Below are 14,308 nucleotides of genomic sequence, written 5' to 3'. Positions count from 1 at the left end.
ACAGCACTCCCTGCAGCCCAAGCACGAGGACAAATGGACCACGGACCCAAACCCACCTCCGCCTAAGCAAACACTCTATCTTTTACAATAAACTGTCCTTCCCTCTTGAGTTGGAATAGAAAAGTTTGCCTTTGTCCTTACAAGATGCACCCTGTATCTAAGAAGCGGTGATCCACAGACAAGTGCCAAACCCAACGAGAGCCTGAGATATCAAGAACTAGAAATCTGCCACTTCAACAAAAGTTCTCTCTTATGTACTGTCTTTCACAACATGCAGGACAGACAGAGGCTGCCACCACAGGCTGAGCAGTTCCAGCCCCTCCTTACTTTGTGGTCCGTGGTAGCCATGCAGTGGCCAGCTTTCTGCGTGTCCTTATGCTTCCTATGGGGCTCAGTTACCCCCAGCACACTGCTTTCCCCTCCACTTGCTGGAGCTGAAGGTAAAGAGAGAACTTCCAGTTCAAATTCGATCATGTGGTATGCAGGCGCAGCAGGCAGACTGATGCTTGTGACCTTGTCAGAGGACTGCACCCGGAGCAATGCATCAGAAGCTTTTTCTAGGAAAAATAGAAAAAGTCACTTCTAACACATTCCCTGTTTTCCTTGTTCCTTTCTCTTCGAGCAGGTGATGGGCCCAGCAGTGAAGTTCCAGCCCAACTCCTGCCGCTCCTATGCACGTGGAAGGGTGTGTCTAGGAAGGCTTGACTTGGGAGGGAAGAGGCAGGAAAATCAGGAACAAAACCCCTAAGACAGAGCGACACTGCATAAAAGTCGGCTGGTAGTGGCTCAGACAACTGTCATTGTGCTCAGTCTAAAGACAGAAAAGGGACACTTCCCACGTGGCCCACTCCAGTACTGTGTGTGTCCCTGCACAACGTGTTCCCACTCCGTCCCACCACCAGATCAACTCCCACTCAAACAGGGCACAGCCTCCTTCCCTCTCGATACCTCATGGCCAGAGATTGGGGAGATGGGACTTTCTTAGCACTCTAACCAGCACCTGGAAAGACTGATTTGCTTTTGCTTTTTCGTGAGGAGGGTTGGGGAGGGTGGAAGGAGGTAGAGGCCAGCCGAGCATCACCGTGGAGCATGGACCCAGGCTATAATGCTGCCTCACAAGTCCTCAGCAAGGTCAGCGCTGCCTGGCCACTGAGCACGTGCACAGCTCTCAATCTATCCCTGCCAAATCTAATGACCCGCCGAGGGGTAGGGTCACCGTCCACCTACAGGCAGGACATTGCCATCAAAAGCCAAAGGGAGGAGAGGTCCTCAGACACCACTTGAGGATGGCAGGGATGACAGGCTGCTTACATCCTCACAGTGCATGACAATGCCAAGAGTTCACCTTTGCTATGTGACTGCCGCCTCACCTCTCGTGTTGGAATAGATCATTGCTCTGTTCTCTGCGTGACACAGGATGAACATGGCTTCCGCGTTGCTGAGCTGGAGGCTGTCCCCGTTTTTTACTGTGTAATGACCAGTAGTGACAGTGAACTTGACCTTCTGAGGAATACCAGCCAAAAGGCTATCTAAAGGGAAGAAGACAGCAATTAGCATCACTATCAACCAAGAGTACCAATGGAGGGCCTACGCTGAGATTAAAAGGACACTCTGTTTCTTCTACTAGAAAAGATTTGTTCACTTGAGATACTCCACAAATTCCCTCAGTTGCCATCCCTCCACCCTCACTCTCCATCTCCGTTACGTGGACTCAGGGTTGAGTGGGCTCTTGCTAGGAACAAGAGCATATGCGAGACTGAGGTCTTAGCACCGCCTGGCTTAGAGAGTTAGTGATCACAGTGGCAACCGTGTTTGAGTCTCAAAATTTACCTGCCAATAAGTTAGTAAGAGAGAATCAGAGAATGATGCTAAAGAAGAGACTAACGATATCGAATGTGCTGCTGCTATTCAGAATTTTCTCTGGCTTTTTCAGGTCAGGCCTGCAGGATCTTTGGTCCACAAACAGTGAGATAGAGAGCATGGCTACCGCTTTCTCCTAGACAGAATGAAGACGTGGAATGAGCTGAGGTTTCTGAGAATCCCCTCCAGGGAAGGGAGAAGGAGGGAGGCAAGAGCTAAGAAAAAACAGACAAGAGGGAGGGAGGGGCTGCAGTGCAAAACAGAGGCATGAGCACGCCCGGCCCGGCCGGTCTCATCTGGTACGTCCAGGACCTCCCAGCAACAGAGCTCAGCCTTTTTCACAAAAGCTTCTTTGACGGAAGAACTGTTTTGAGAGACTCTTGTGTTCGGCATCCGAGGGCCTTTCCTGGCAGCCCTGGGAGAAGTTTAAAAGTAGAGAAACAGGGAGTATGGGAAGAGCAAATAGAGAAAAACAAATGGTTTCCTTGATTTTTTTTTTCCAAATGGAAGAAACCAGGAAATAAATACATTGCTTCCAGCCTAAACAACTGGGACACTTGCTCACTCGTGTTTTAACTGAGGGCCACGTGGTCTTCAGTAATTCGTTCACACCAACTCCTTCCAATTTTAAAAGTTAACAACAAGGACAGCAGCTTTGAGTTTCTCAAATGCTGTGCCAGGGGATCAAGTTTAATGAACACTTTCAAAGGAAAAGACTTTTGATCAGAGTATAGAACATAATTAAATCTAGCATTTAGCGTCCTGAACTCTAAGCAGGAAGTTATATTTACTTATTAAATTCTCTGCAGTAGACATTGGCCAATTTTTCTTATTTTCAGATACAGCATCTTTATTAAACATTAAAGTCAGCAATTACAGGAAAGTAAATATTCAGATGAAGAGAAGAGTCACAGCCAGTTAGTTCCCAGGCAAAATTTCTACTGTGCCACCAAAACGCCTCCCGAAGAGGGACACAGCCCGAAGCGCTACAAGTCTGAAGTTGTAGGAAGCCCTCCTTTCAAGCAACTCCTTGGTAAACGCGTGAAGCACAACACGCACAAGCACAAAACAAGCCCAGCCTCCTGTAGCCCGCGGCCCACTCACCGGCGAGCGGCTCCACGTGCAGCTGCGGCTCCTGGGAGTACACGTCGTACTGCACCAGGGGGTAGATGTGAGGGAGCACAAACCACACCGGGCCCACCGAGGCGCTCAGCTGCCGCAGCGTGTATGTTCCCGGCTCCTTGGCCTAGGGTCAAAAGCAAGCATTTGGAAAGTCGTCACCCATCCTCGTGATTATGAGCTTCCTAAAGGAGGCTGTGCTGGACTCTCTTTGAAATGACCCTGTCTTATCCTCTTTACCCTCCTGCTCTGTGCCTAGACTTCTACACTCGGGCTGTTCAAAAGAGCCCTCAGAATGTCTCAGTCGATGACTTTCTGAGTAACTGACACTCAAATTTGACTTAATGCTGCTAATAACGCATTTTCAATTTCATAAGCTTTATCTGCGGCATTCTCTTCTGACAAGTATTTTTTTAAAGATTGGCACCTGAACTAACAACTCTTGCCAATCTTCTTTTTATTTTCTTCTGCTTTTTCTCTCCAAATCCCCCCAGTACATAGTTGCATATTTTGGTTGTGGGTCCTTCTAGCTGTGGCATGTGGGACACTGCCTCAGCATGGCCTGATGAACGGTGCCATGTCTGCACCCAGGATCCGAACCACGAAACCCTGGGCTGCTGAAGTGGAGCCTGCAAACTTAACCACTTGGCCACGGGGCTGGCCCCTGAGAAGTTATTTAATGGAGACATTCAGCATGCGATTTAAGGCCTGCTCTCAGACTAGACTAAAAATGCAGGTGACAAAGAGCTGTACGTCCACTGGGAAAATCCCCTTCAGTTGGTGGAACTTCGAGGACACGCTGCACTGGGGAAAGAGTTCAATCAGAATGAGTCAGAAGCAACTGTTTTGACATCCATGCAGCTACTAAAGGAAAATCAAGTTTAATATGAAAGTGCGCCATCTTTTTTGAAATCTCCTCATTTTAACAAATGAGGGTGTATTTTAATACAAAGGGAAAAAAACTAAGTAAATCCAGTGAGAAGACAAATGATGATCTATGTTAAGAACTTCATTCAAAATTTACCAACTGCCTTAAAACTGTATAAGTATAAACGAATTTTTTCAATGTCAGCCTATTTTTCCTTAGGGATAAAACAAAACCAGGGTAACTGGACAGAGGCCCCCTCGATTCTCATCACACTTCAGACAGTTCTGCAAGCTCCACACCCCTTCCTGACGGCCTCCACAGTCACCCCCTCCCCACACATACCTGCGTCCTGAACGTTATCGTATTGGCCCCTGGCTCCAGAGTCACACTGCTACACTTTAGCACGTGGGCCCCGTCCTCCAGGGCCACACCTGAGGGCACATCCAGAGAGGCGCTGCTTTCCTGCCTTCTCAGGAGCATGTGAACGTTTTTGCATATGATCCCTGTCGTGTGCAAGGAATTATCGGAAGGACTTCTCTCAAACATCTCGTATAGCTCCAGGGCTGGTAAGCTGTTCTGGGCTGCGGGGAAAGGCGAGGGCTCCGTCGGAAAGTGAATGACCCCATTGGATGCCTTGTGCTTGGTAAGCCACTCAGCTGTCTTCCGGTAGCTGTTCTTCTCAATGCTGAAGTGGACGCTGATGGCAATCTGCTCCACGCGGACAGGGACAGGCATCTGACTGCAGATGGTTATCTCCACGGACAAAACACCGCCCACGTGGACCACCGCAGTGGAAGGGGTAAAATGGAGATCTCTCAGTTGTGCAAAAGACTGCATAGGGAGGACTATTTTGTGACCTGCAAATACACATTACCATGTCTTACTTCCCAAGTCACACTGCTGGATGAGAGAGGCAGCAAGACCTTGGCTACCGTCAGGCCAGCTGGAGCGCGCTCAACGTGAGAAGCAAGAAGCAACGATATTCAAGAGATGGTTCAAAGATTCCCAACCTCAAGCCATTGTCACACACACCAAAAAGAGCTCCACACGTCAAAAGCACAACATAAACACACACACACATAACGTCTGGAAATCATGAAATCTGAAGAAACAAAGGTTTCTAAGTTCTGTTTTGGCAAACCTAAGAGAAATACAGGTCAGTTAACGTCTCAATTTCAAAACAAAATCGGTAAGTAAGTCCAATTCCTAGAGCTGTTTCAAGGAATTCTACCGCTTTCTCACACACATAAAGAAGTTCTCAAGACAGCTGTGTCCCTCTACGTATCTGGAAATAAATCCAGGTGTTTGCCAGCCTCTGACGTCAGCCAGTGAAGCGGGGAGCCCTGCCTCCTGGACCACAGGAGGGCAACGGGGCCCCAGCCCCACAGTCAGCAAGGGGAGAAGAACCCACCGCGCTCTCTGCCATCCCTTCCACCGGCACCTGGTTTGTCTAGAAAATTCACAAGGCTGCCGGACTGACCAGTAAGTATCTAGTGAACACTAATCGCCTAAAGGACTTGCTGAGATTGATGCTATAAAACCACAAGAAAATGGAGGACAAGCACAGAATATTTTACTCATATAGAGATGCCAAGCAATGTGGGTAGGAAAGGCCTAACTGCACAGTCTCATGCACACATCACATACAGCACACCTGGCACATGGCTCTACCAACGACCACTTGGGGCACATTAAAGAATCTCAAAAACCAAACAAAGCAAGGCTATGTTGCTCCTGAGAAGCCCATCCAGACGGCCTGACTGGAGTGAAATACACCCTAGCAGTCAATGACCAAATGAACCTGAAGCCAGAACCTTCGGAGACAGTGGCTTCCAAGTAGTTAGTAACTGTTTTGGACTGAATCGTGTTCCCCAAAATTCTTAAGCTGAAGCCCTAACTCCCAATGTGATGGTATTTGGAGGTGAGCCCTTTAGGAGATCATTAGGTTCAGCTGAGATCCTGAGGGATCAGTGCCCTTATAAGAGGAGACACCAGAGAGAACTGTCTCTGTCTCCCTCTCCCTGTCTCTGTTTCTCCCTGCCTCTCTCTCTCCCCCGTCTCTGTCTCTCCCCTCTCTCTGTCTCTGTCTCTCCCTGCCTCTGTCTCTCTCTCTCCCCCTCTGTCTCTGCCTCTCCCTGTCTGTCTCTCTTCCTCCCCGTCTCTCTGTCTCTCCCTGTCTCTGTCTCTCTCCCCGTCTCTCTGTCTCTCCCTGTCTCTCTATCCATCTGTCTCTGTCTCTCCCCTCTCTGTCTCTCCCTGTCTGTCTCTCTCCCCTCTGTCTGTCTCTCCCTGCCTCTCTCTCTCCCCCCTCTCTGTCTCTGTCTCTCTCTCCCCCCTCTCTGTCTCTCCCTGTCTCTGTCTCTCTCTCCCCATCTCTGTCTCTCCCTGTCTCTGTCTCACTCTCTCCCCGTCTCTCTCTGTCTCTCCCTGTCTGTCTCTCTCTGCCCTGTCTCTGTCTCTCTCTCAGTCTCTCTCTCCCCCCGTATCTGTCTCTGTCTCTCCTCTCTCTCTGTCTCTCTCTCCCCCATCTCTGTCTGTCTCTCCCAGTCTGTCTCACTCTCTCCCCATCTCTCTGTCTCTCTCTCCCCCTCTCTGTCTCTGTCTCTCCCTGTCTCTGTCTGTCTCCCCCTCTCTCTGTTTCTGTCTCTCCTTGCCACACAGGGCAAATCAGGAAGAGAGTCCTCATCAGAAACTAGCCCTGCTGGCATCTTGATCTCAGATGCCCAGCCTCCAGAACCAGGAGACAATCACTGCCTGTTGTTTAAGCATCCAGTCTATGGCACTTGTTATGGCAGCCCGAGCTGACTAAGACAGTAACTATTTTAAATAAGTACTCTTCTTGAAAGACTAAACACAAGGAACTAAATGGTACAATAAATTTACTCTTACCACACTGCATTGTCTATAAAGTATATTTGCCAAAACATCCAGCCTGAATCTACGCCTTTCACATCTACCTTCCTGTTGGACACTCCCACGTGAGAACACCCAACAGAGTCCAGAAGGTGGGACAGTCTATGAGACAACTGGCTCAGTATCTTTAACAAGTCAGTGTCTTACAACCCAAACGTCAAACAACGCATGATAAACAAAATGTGGTCTATCCATACAACGGGATATTATTCGGCCATAAAAAGGAATGAAATACTGACATGCTACCACATGGATGGAGCTTGAGAACATCATGCTGAGGGAAGTAAGCTGGTCACAAAAGACCACACAGTGTACGCTTCATTTACACGAAATAGCCAGAATGGGTCTCTACAGGGACAGCAGGCGGACTCGCAGTTGCCAGGGGTAGGAGGGAGGCTGGGAGGAGATAAGGATGGGGCTTCTTTTTGAGGTAATAACAATGTTCTAAAATTGACTGTGATGATGGCTGCACCTATCTGTGAATATACTAAAAGTCATTGAATTGTACACTGCAAATGAGGGGATGAATGGTACGTGAATTCTACCACAATAAAGCTGTTATATTAAAAACAGTCAACGTCTTGAAAAAAGAAAAAGAAATGGGAAGAACTGTTCTAAATCAAAAGAGAATTGAGATACTACAATCAGCTACAGGATGTGCTCTGACTGGACTCGACTAAAATAATTTATGAAGACCTTTTTTGAGACAAGGAGGGAGATCTGAATGTGGGCTACTTAGCAGCTGAAGGTAGAACCCTGCCCCTCTTTGGGGTGGCGGGGGACCACCCTGGTTTTCAGGGTGCGCACGCTAAACCGTTTCAGCGTAGAGTGTTAGAGGTGGTCTGGAGTTGCCCTGAAGTTCAGCAAAAAGAGAAAAGTGAAAAGAAAGAAAGATACAGGTACATGTTTGCTACGCAGCAAAATGTTAACAATTGTTCAATGCAGGTAGTTAGTATACATTGTATTATTCTTTTTACTTTTCTATAATATTTGAAAATACCCCTAATAAAAAGTTTTAAAATTGAGTCTTACCTGGGCTCACTGTCTGTTGGCTGGCAAAGCTGAGTATCTCCTGGCAGAAGTATTTCCGTTCCTCTTCAGTTAAGTGGCGATCGCTGGCTAAGAGGCTGCTGGTCTGAAGGTAGCTGGAGTGCAGAGTCAAGGGGCCCAGAGAGGGGGCCTCACACTGAGGGTGCTGCGTGGACAGCCTCTACGGCCTCAGGACCCCTGGACTGCAGCCCCATGTGGATTCTTCTTTTTTTCCTTAGGTTATTAGGAACTCAAAAAGAGATCAAATATGTTGACTAGGCATTTAACTTATATTCGATCCAGTAATTATGTGCAAGGTGGCATTTTTCTCTAATTAGTAGGTGTTTATTAAACACTCAACTATGGGCATTGCTGCTGTACAAACAGAAAGCGATTTTCCTATTTCATGAAAATACTAAACTTAAAGGATACTTTTCAATTTGTCCCAGGTGTTTTTGACATTCGGCTAGTTGCTTCCTTGTGTGTGTGATAGGCAGTGCCCAGCCCTCAGCCAGGTAATTTTTCAATGCTCCTTGAAGATACATTTCTGCCTTTTGTGGAGACTTTTTCCTCCTTGCAATCAACAAACAGAAGCTTTCATTATGGTTCATGATAATCAACGAACTTCAACATAATCTTCATGACTTGCCCTCCACCCTTTGCAACCCCACGTCATGACATTTGTACCATCTTTAGACGTCCTTCTCCAACCACTCCCCTGGCAGGAGAAAGGGTACTAAATCAGGAATGCGTAACTGGAGCCGAGAAATGGGCTCACAGTGATAATCCCACACACACCGTTTGCCTAGCATCACACACTAGTCTAAGAACTTTCCTAATTGAATCTCAGGATAAGAAAAGTGAGGGCATTGTTCACTATTTCAAAAGCTGACACATAAGAATGCCAAGGGTAAAAGAAGGGGAAGAATCTGTCCACAGGTACACAGCTAGTTATCGAGGAAGGCAGGAGACCTGGGCTCCGTGCCACACCACCTAGAGAAGACAGGTCAACGCTGAAGCAGTCTATACGGCCCAGCCAAGAGGAGAGCTTGGGCCGACTCTGAAACCCAGGCAAACAGCACGGAGCGGTGCAGAGGCTTACGGAGAACTGTGAAGAAGTGAAGGAGCAGCACCTGCCGCCCCAGAGCAGACCTTCCCAGTCCAGCTGAAACCCTCAAGGTGTTCAGAATAAAACAAATGCAAAGCACAACGAACAAGAGCTTGCCGCGGCCTCAGCGACAGCATGGGTGCCCCGGCCTTCCCCAGAGGGGGGACCACTGAATTCAGGGGACAAAGGCCACCACTAAATAAGCACTCACTCTCTAGGCATCCTTGGAAGACATCCCAGCTTTCATTACCCTACAGTTGAAGCAATCAGAGTTCTCAAATTCTCACATAAATTTTAACCCTATCAAATTGGCGCACTGGTTTTTCTAGACTTTTATGGTTCTCTCCCACCCCCGTTTTTTTAAAGGGGTTGGAACCTTCCATACTTCTTCAGTTACTCTCTCTAGCTGAAGATTCTTCCTTCTAGAGCTGGAAGGGAGTCTACAGACCATTGGGTATCCAGCCCCCGGAGACAGAAGCTGGTGCTCACCCAGCTGGTCTGCGGCCGAGCTGGAACCAGGACCGCAGTCTCCGACCAGCAGGTCAGCAGCATCCCACAGGAGCTCCCGGCCTCAGGAGGGACCAGGGTCCCGGCGGGCTCCACTCAGAGTGTCTGAGAATATGGCGTCTTTGCTCCATTAACTAATAACTTACTCCTTAGATACAAAAGATGGAGACTCAAGAGAGCCAAATGCTAGCCAACTCGGCCGTTAGCTGGTTGTGTGACTGGCTAGCTGCTGCAACCACATTTGGAAAACTAGTAAGTTCATTTAGATGATCTATGCATCTCTTTGCAGCCACTTCAATCAGTTAAAATTATTCTTTCTTGTTTCATCCAATGAAATTATTAAACAGTTCAAGACGTCATTTCAAACACACATTGCTTTTGAGGAAACTTAAACATCTTTTCCCTTGTAATTTATATCTCTTTCCAGTACTTTGAAAGAGCAATTGATGCCAGCCAGGGTTCTTCTCCTGGATAGGCTGATTTTATCAAACACATGAGAAACAGGCTAAGTTTTTAGTCTTTTCTCTAGAATTCAACTCCAAAGCTGGAGCTAGACTGGAAACGTTTACAGCATTTTATACACACCATCTCTTAGTCAGTCACAAATCGCCTCTCTCTCACAGATACAAGACATGCAGTTACCTGACATCACTGACCTCGAGAATTTCAATCCTCCTAGGAGGCATATGATATAAACTAGAGAAACTGCTATAGAACAAGATATTTAAGGATCCATATCCCAATTCACTTGCCATTGGATGCAGAGTCTTCAATATTTCCTCATAATTATTTAATTAAATAAATTTAATTATAATATGTATATTACATGTATTATTATATATATTACCTACATATATCTATATATAACATATTATATAAGTTCATTAAATGAATTTAATTAAATAAAAGAAACTCAAAGATCAATAGCAGCTATTAAGGATAATAAGCTAAAAATCTCTCCATTTGGTTTTAGAAGAAATTGAAAAAAAAAAGATTGGTTAACAGATTCTACATTTTTCACTTTACAAATTTATGTACACTTTGTACTAACTCCATACACAACAAATTTTCTCTTACTACATGTAGGAAATGTTTAAAATGCAAAGAAAAGTTCAAAATCAGTTACATGTAAAACTCTGCCAGGTCCTTCCCAACGAGCTTAGCAGACCGAGCCCTCCCGATACTTGTGCACATTTCCATGGTAGCGTGGGACAAATCCTGTGGGAACGCAAAAGACCACATAATTCTCTTCTTTAATTTTAATGCTAGACAAATTCTATCTTTATTTACCCAAAGCTGAAGCAAAAGACTTCCTTATTAACGTGTCATTTTTCACTTTGCATCTATTTTCGTGTTGTTTTAACGTAATGTGAGATTTATACAGTCATTTAGCTTGTGTGTAAATTATGAAGCATAATAAAAGAAACACAAACTCAGCAGGCAGAGAATATTTAACTTTTCAAAGTACTTTCTGTATGTGGGTTACATTTTTAATATTTTTCTCACTTTTTGGCTAACAGGAACACTACAGTCTACCGTCGAACGCTCCCGAGTTAACTGTGACTTGGGAACAAAGCGGATCCACCAAGCTTCTACCTACGTTGCCTTGTAAGGTCTCTCCCAAATTTAAACCCTTTAAAATAAAGCACAATAGCTCTGTTCAAGTCCAAATTATTCCTGTGTACACAGAAAACGATTCATTATCCTTTCTTACAATTTCTATTCTATTGAAGGAGCAGTACCATTTTGAACAAAATTATAAATATCCAAAGATTCTCTTATGCCTAATTATGGCACCACGGATACTAATAAACATTTGATGAACAACAACTATTCCAGGTTTCATCACAACTCCCTAGGGTACCAAAGAAACTTAAAGGGCCAACAAGGAGGAGGGGGTGGAGATCCCGAAGACCAGTTCACTCCCAGGGCAGAAGGTGATGGAGCAGCAGAGCCTTCTAGGGACGAGTTTTCTGCCACATAGATGGGGAACATTTGTAATACTTACTAAGTAGTGTTTTTCAAAAGCTTCCACTGATGATAATGCTTCTTTGAGTTTCTTATAAGGACTCTGAGCTGTGTTGGCTTAAAAGAAAAGAAATAAGAGTCTTTATTCATGTTCATTACATCCAATCATATGAGTTCACATTTACCCTCAAATGCCAAGGTAGGTGACTCCATCTGATGCTTGTGGAAACGATGAACATGGCCATGCCACTGAAACTACACTGTTACTTGTATTCCTGTCCAATTAACATATTCACGAAATAGTCTAAACTCTTCATTTAATACTTTTATCTTTGATTAAGACTAGAATTTTTAAAAGTACATATTACAAATCCTCCAAAGAATTAAATTACTTCCAAAATGATCTGCGGTGGTCTCAGGTTGAAACAGTGCAATGTAAATATTACACATTTTCAATTTAGTCGGAGTCCTCCCAGCTCATTAGGTATTCTTTACTTTTAGCAGCAGTTTTGCTAAACCATACTCATCACTACATTCACAGGTGAAAGAACGAGTAATGCTCCTTTCAAAGTGCTTTCTTACCCAGGAGTAATTTACTGAGTGAAAGGATCTGTCTGGCCATATTGTTAGAAAGACAGGTCATCTGGAATCGGGGGTCACTGCACTGGAGCGCCACACAGGCTGGAAAGAGCCACGAGCTGCTCACTTAGGCCTCTCAGAAACTCAGGCACATCTGTAAAAATCCTTCCAATTTCCTAAATTATTTCTAACATTTCTTTATGTTATTAAAAGGCAAAACATCCTGTGTATTAATCCGGTCAGCTAATAAGGAGTATAATTCCCCAAATAGTAAGTAATTACATTGGCAGAACTTTAGTTACCACATGCAGGTTACAACCAGCATATTCATTACTTTCCACGGTCCTGCTCGCACAGGCACATCTCAGGAAGTACCTGTTTCAGGTCGCTCAGCTCCCAAACCCGCCAAAAGATCAACTGTCCTATTGAGGTCTTCTGAGTTAGGTCCTTTTTCGGACACAAGTCCACACAGATAGCCCAAGGACTTTAGCTGTTGAGATAAACCCACAATTTCAATTAATTTGCCATTAGAGTAAGCAGCAAATTTATAAATTTAAATATAAAAATTAAAATCCACCTAATTCTAAAAGAAATCTAGCTCTCCTATCCAAGTGATTCTTATCTGGATATAAAAATATTTCTTACTGGAGTAATCTCAAACTCACACCTTCCCTACACAGTAATTCTCAGAGTGGCTCTGCGGCTGGAATTCTCAGCTTACACCATTTACCTAGCTACATTCTCCCAAGCTTTCAAGGTCTCCCACTCAATCTGCAGCCCCGTGACCCCAACCCCAGCAGGCCATCCTGTCGCACACACGGGACTGCCATCAGTCACTGAAGCGGAAGCCACTCTGCATTTGTACGCAATGTTCCAGGCTTCACCCTTTTCTCTACCCTCTCCCCCCAGTTCCTGGCCTAGAACCAGCCTTTAGCATAAGCAAAGCAAGTGCTCGGTCTCTGCTGAATAAAGCAATACTAGCAGGGGAGCATCTCATCTAGGGCTGCTACCAGACGCCCTAAGTGCCGAGAGCACCCGTGTGCTGATGGGTGGACAGCACTTCTTCACACAGCTTACTCCAACCGCCCCAGAGCACCGCCCAGGACAGCGCACACGTCTGCGCTCAGCTGCAGTTACCTTCTCTGTGGCATAGCTCCACAAACCCACGGTGTGAGCAATGTTCGAGTCTATCTGCGCCCGGTCACAGCAGCCCTCTATCCTCTGCAACACCTCCAGGCAGCTCAGAAACACCCAGCAGTCCAGAGCGCCAGGCGGGACAGAGACCTGGGAGGGGACAAGTGCAGGTGCGTGAGAACAGCACTCAGGGAAAGCACACACTCCCACACGTTCAAGCAGCGACCCAATCTAACGGTGCTGTCATCTGCAAAGCCACCGGGAGGATAAGGGGATGGCAACCAAAGTGACATCCGCTCACCTATGGAAAGGAGTGATCTGGGTCCAGAGATATTACTGGGTTTCATCTTTCTGATGACAATGAGTGACATGGCAGGGACACAGCTTTCAATAATGCATTTTAAAAAGCTTACTAAGAAAAGAAGCCTACAGAAAGGCCGACTCTCAGCACTTACTCTAAGTTTGAGAGATGTCACATCTCAGTTTGAACAACACATATTATGAAGGGAAGAGTGGCCTTTGCCAGGCAACCACTTGGTCACCTTTCAGAAAGAGCATGTTCAAAACGAGAAATCTGAAATATTGAGTAACTATTAGATGATATTCAGGAATTACTGTTAATGGTAATGCTCTTTTTTACAAACATAATCGCACCAAAAAAAATCAACCACAATTCCTAATTCCTATTTTTTTAGGTGTGAGTATGTTTGTAAAAAAGAGCTCCCGTTGCTTAGAAATACAGACTGAAATATTTACATACAAATAAAACATGATGTCTAGGATTTGCCTGAAAAATAATCCAGGGGAAAGTGGACAGGGACACAGATGAATTAAGAGATTGCCTGTGCGCTGGCTGGCGACCACTGAAGCTGGTGCTGGGTACCCAGAAGTTCACCATATCATCCTCTCTACTTCTGTATATACTTGAGTCTTTCTATTAAAAAAATAATGTTATGGGGCTGGCCCCATGGCCTAATGGCTAAGTTTGGCACGCTCTGCTTTAGCGGCCTGAGTTCAGTTCCTGAGCATGGACCTATACCACTCGTTGGTGGCCACGCTGTGGCAGTGACACACATACAAAATAGAAGAAGACTGACAACTGATGTTAGCTCAGGGCGAATCTTCCTCGGTAAAACAATAGTAATAACAATAATCCTATATTATCAGAAATACAAAAGCATCTACTGTATATGATCGGCTCTAAAATGCATTTTTTTTTTCAC

At 45.5% G+C, this 14,308-nt stretch overlaps 1 protein-coding gene and 1 long non-coding RNA gene across 13 annotated transcripts in view; one reads left to right on the top strand and one right to left on the bottom strand.

Annotated features, from left to right (window-relative positions):
• Positions 1-14,308, bottom strand: part of TRAPPC10 (trafficking protein particle complex subunit 10) — a 102,273-nt gene that overhangs the window by 29,058 nt on the left and 58,907 nt on the right. For all 12 annotated transcript variants that reach the window (XM_023630263.2, XM_023630264.2, XM_070252443.1 and 9 more), the window contains 10 exons: positions 13,089-13,235; positions 12,327-12,441; positions 11,413-11,489; positions 10,531-10,622; positions 8,222-8,362; positions 7,793-7,905; positions 4,190-4,704; positions 2,965-3,106; positions 1,371-1,529; positions 328-557 (listed from right to left, as the gene is read on the bottom strand). In XM_023630263.2, coding sequence (XP_023486031.1) covers positions 328-557; positions 1,371-1,529; positions 2,965-3,106; positions 4,190-4,704; positions 7,793-7,905; positions 8,222-8,362; positions 10,531-10,622; positions 11,413-11,489; positions 12,327-12,441; positions 13,089-13,235 — 1,731 coding nt within the window. The remainder of the gene's footprint in view (positions 1-327; positions 558-1,370; positions 1,530-2,964; positions 3,107-4,189; positions 4,705-7,792; positions 7,906-8,221; positions 8,363-10,530; positions 10,623-11,412; positions 11,490-12,326; positions 12,442-13,088; positions 13,236-14,308) is intronic.
• On the top strand, positions 9,326-11,058 carry LOC138920934 (uncharacterized). The gene is made up of 3 exons (XR_011432994.1): positions 9,326-9,438; positions 9,558-9,656; positions 10,925-11,058. It is a non-coding gene; the product is annotated as an uncharacterized lncRNA (long non-coding RNA).

Source organism: Equus caballus, chromosome 26, assembly GCF_041296265.1.
Source record: "Equus caballus isolate H_3958 breed thoroughbred chromosome 26, TB-T2T, whole genome shotgun sequence".
In the NCBI taxonomy this organism is placed as follows: Eukaryota; Metazoa; Chordata; class Mammalia; order Perissodactyla; family Equidae; genus Equus; species Equus caballus.
This window is presented reverse-complemented; position numbering and strand designations above follow the sequence as displayed.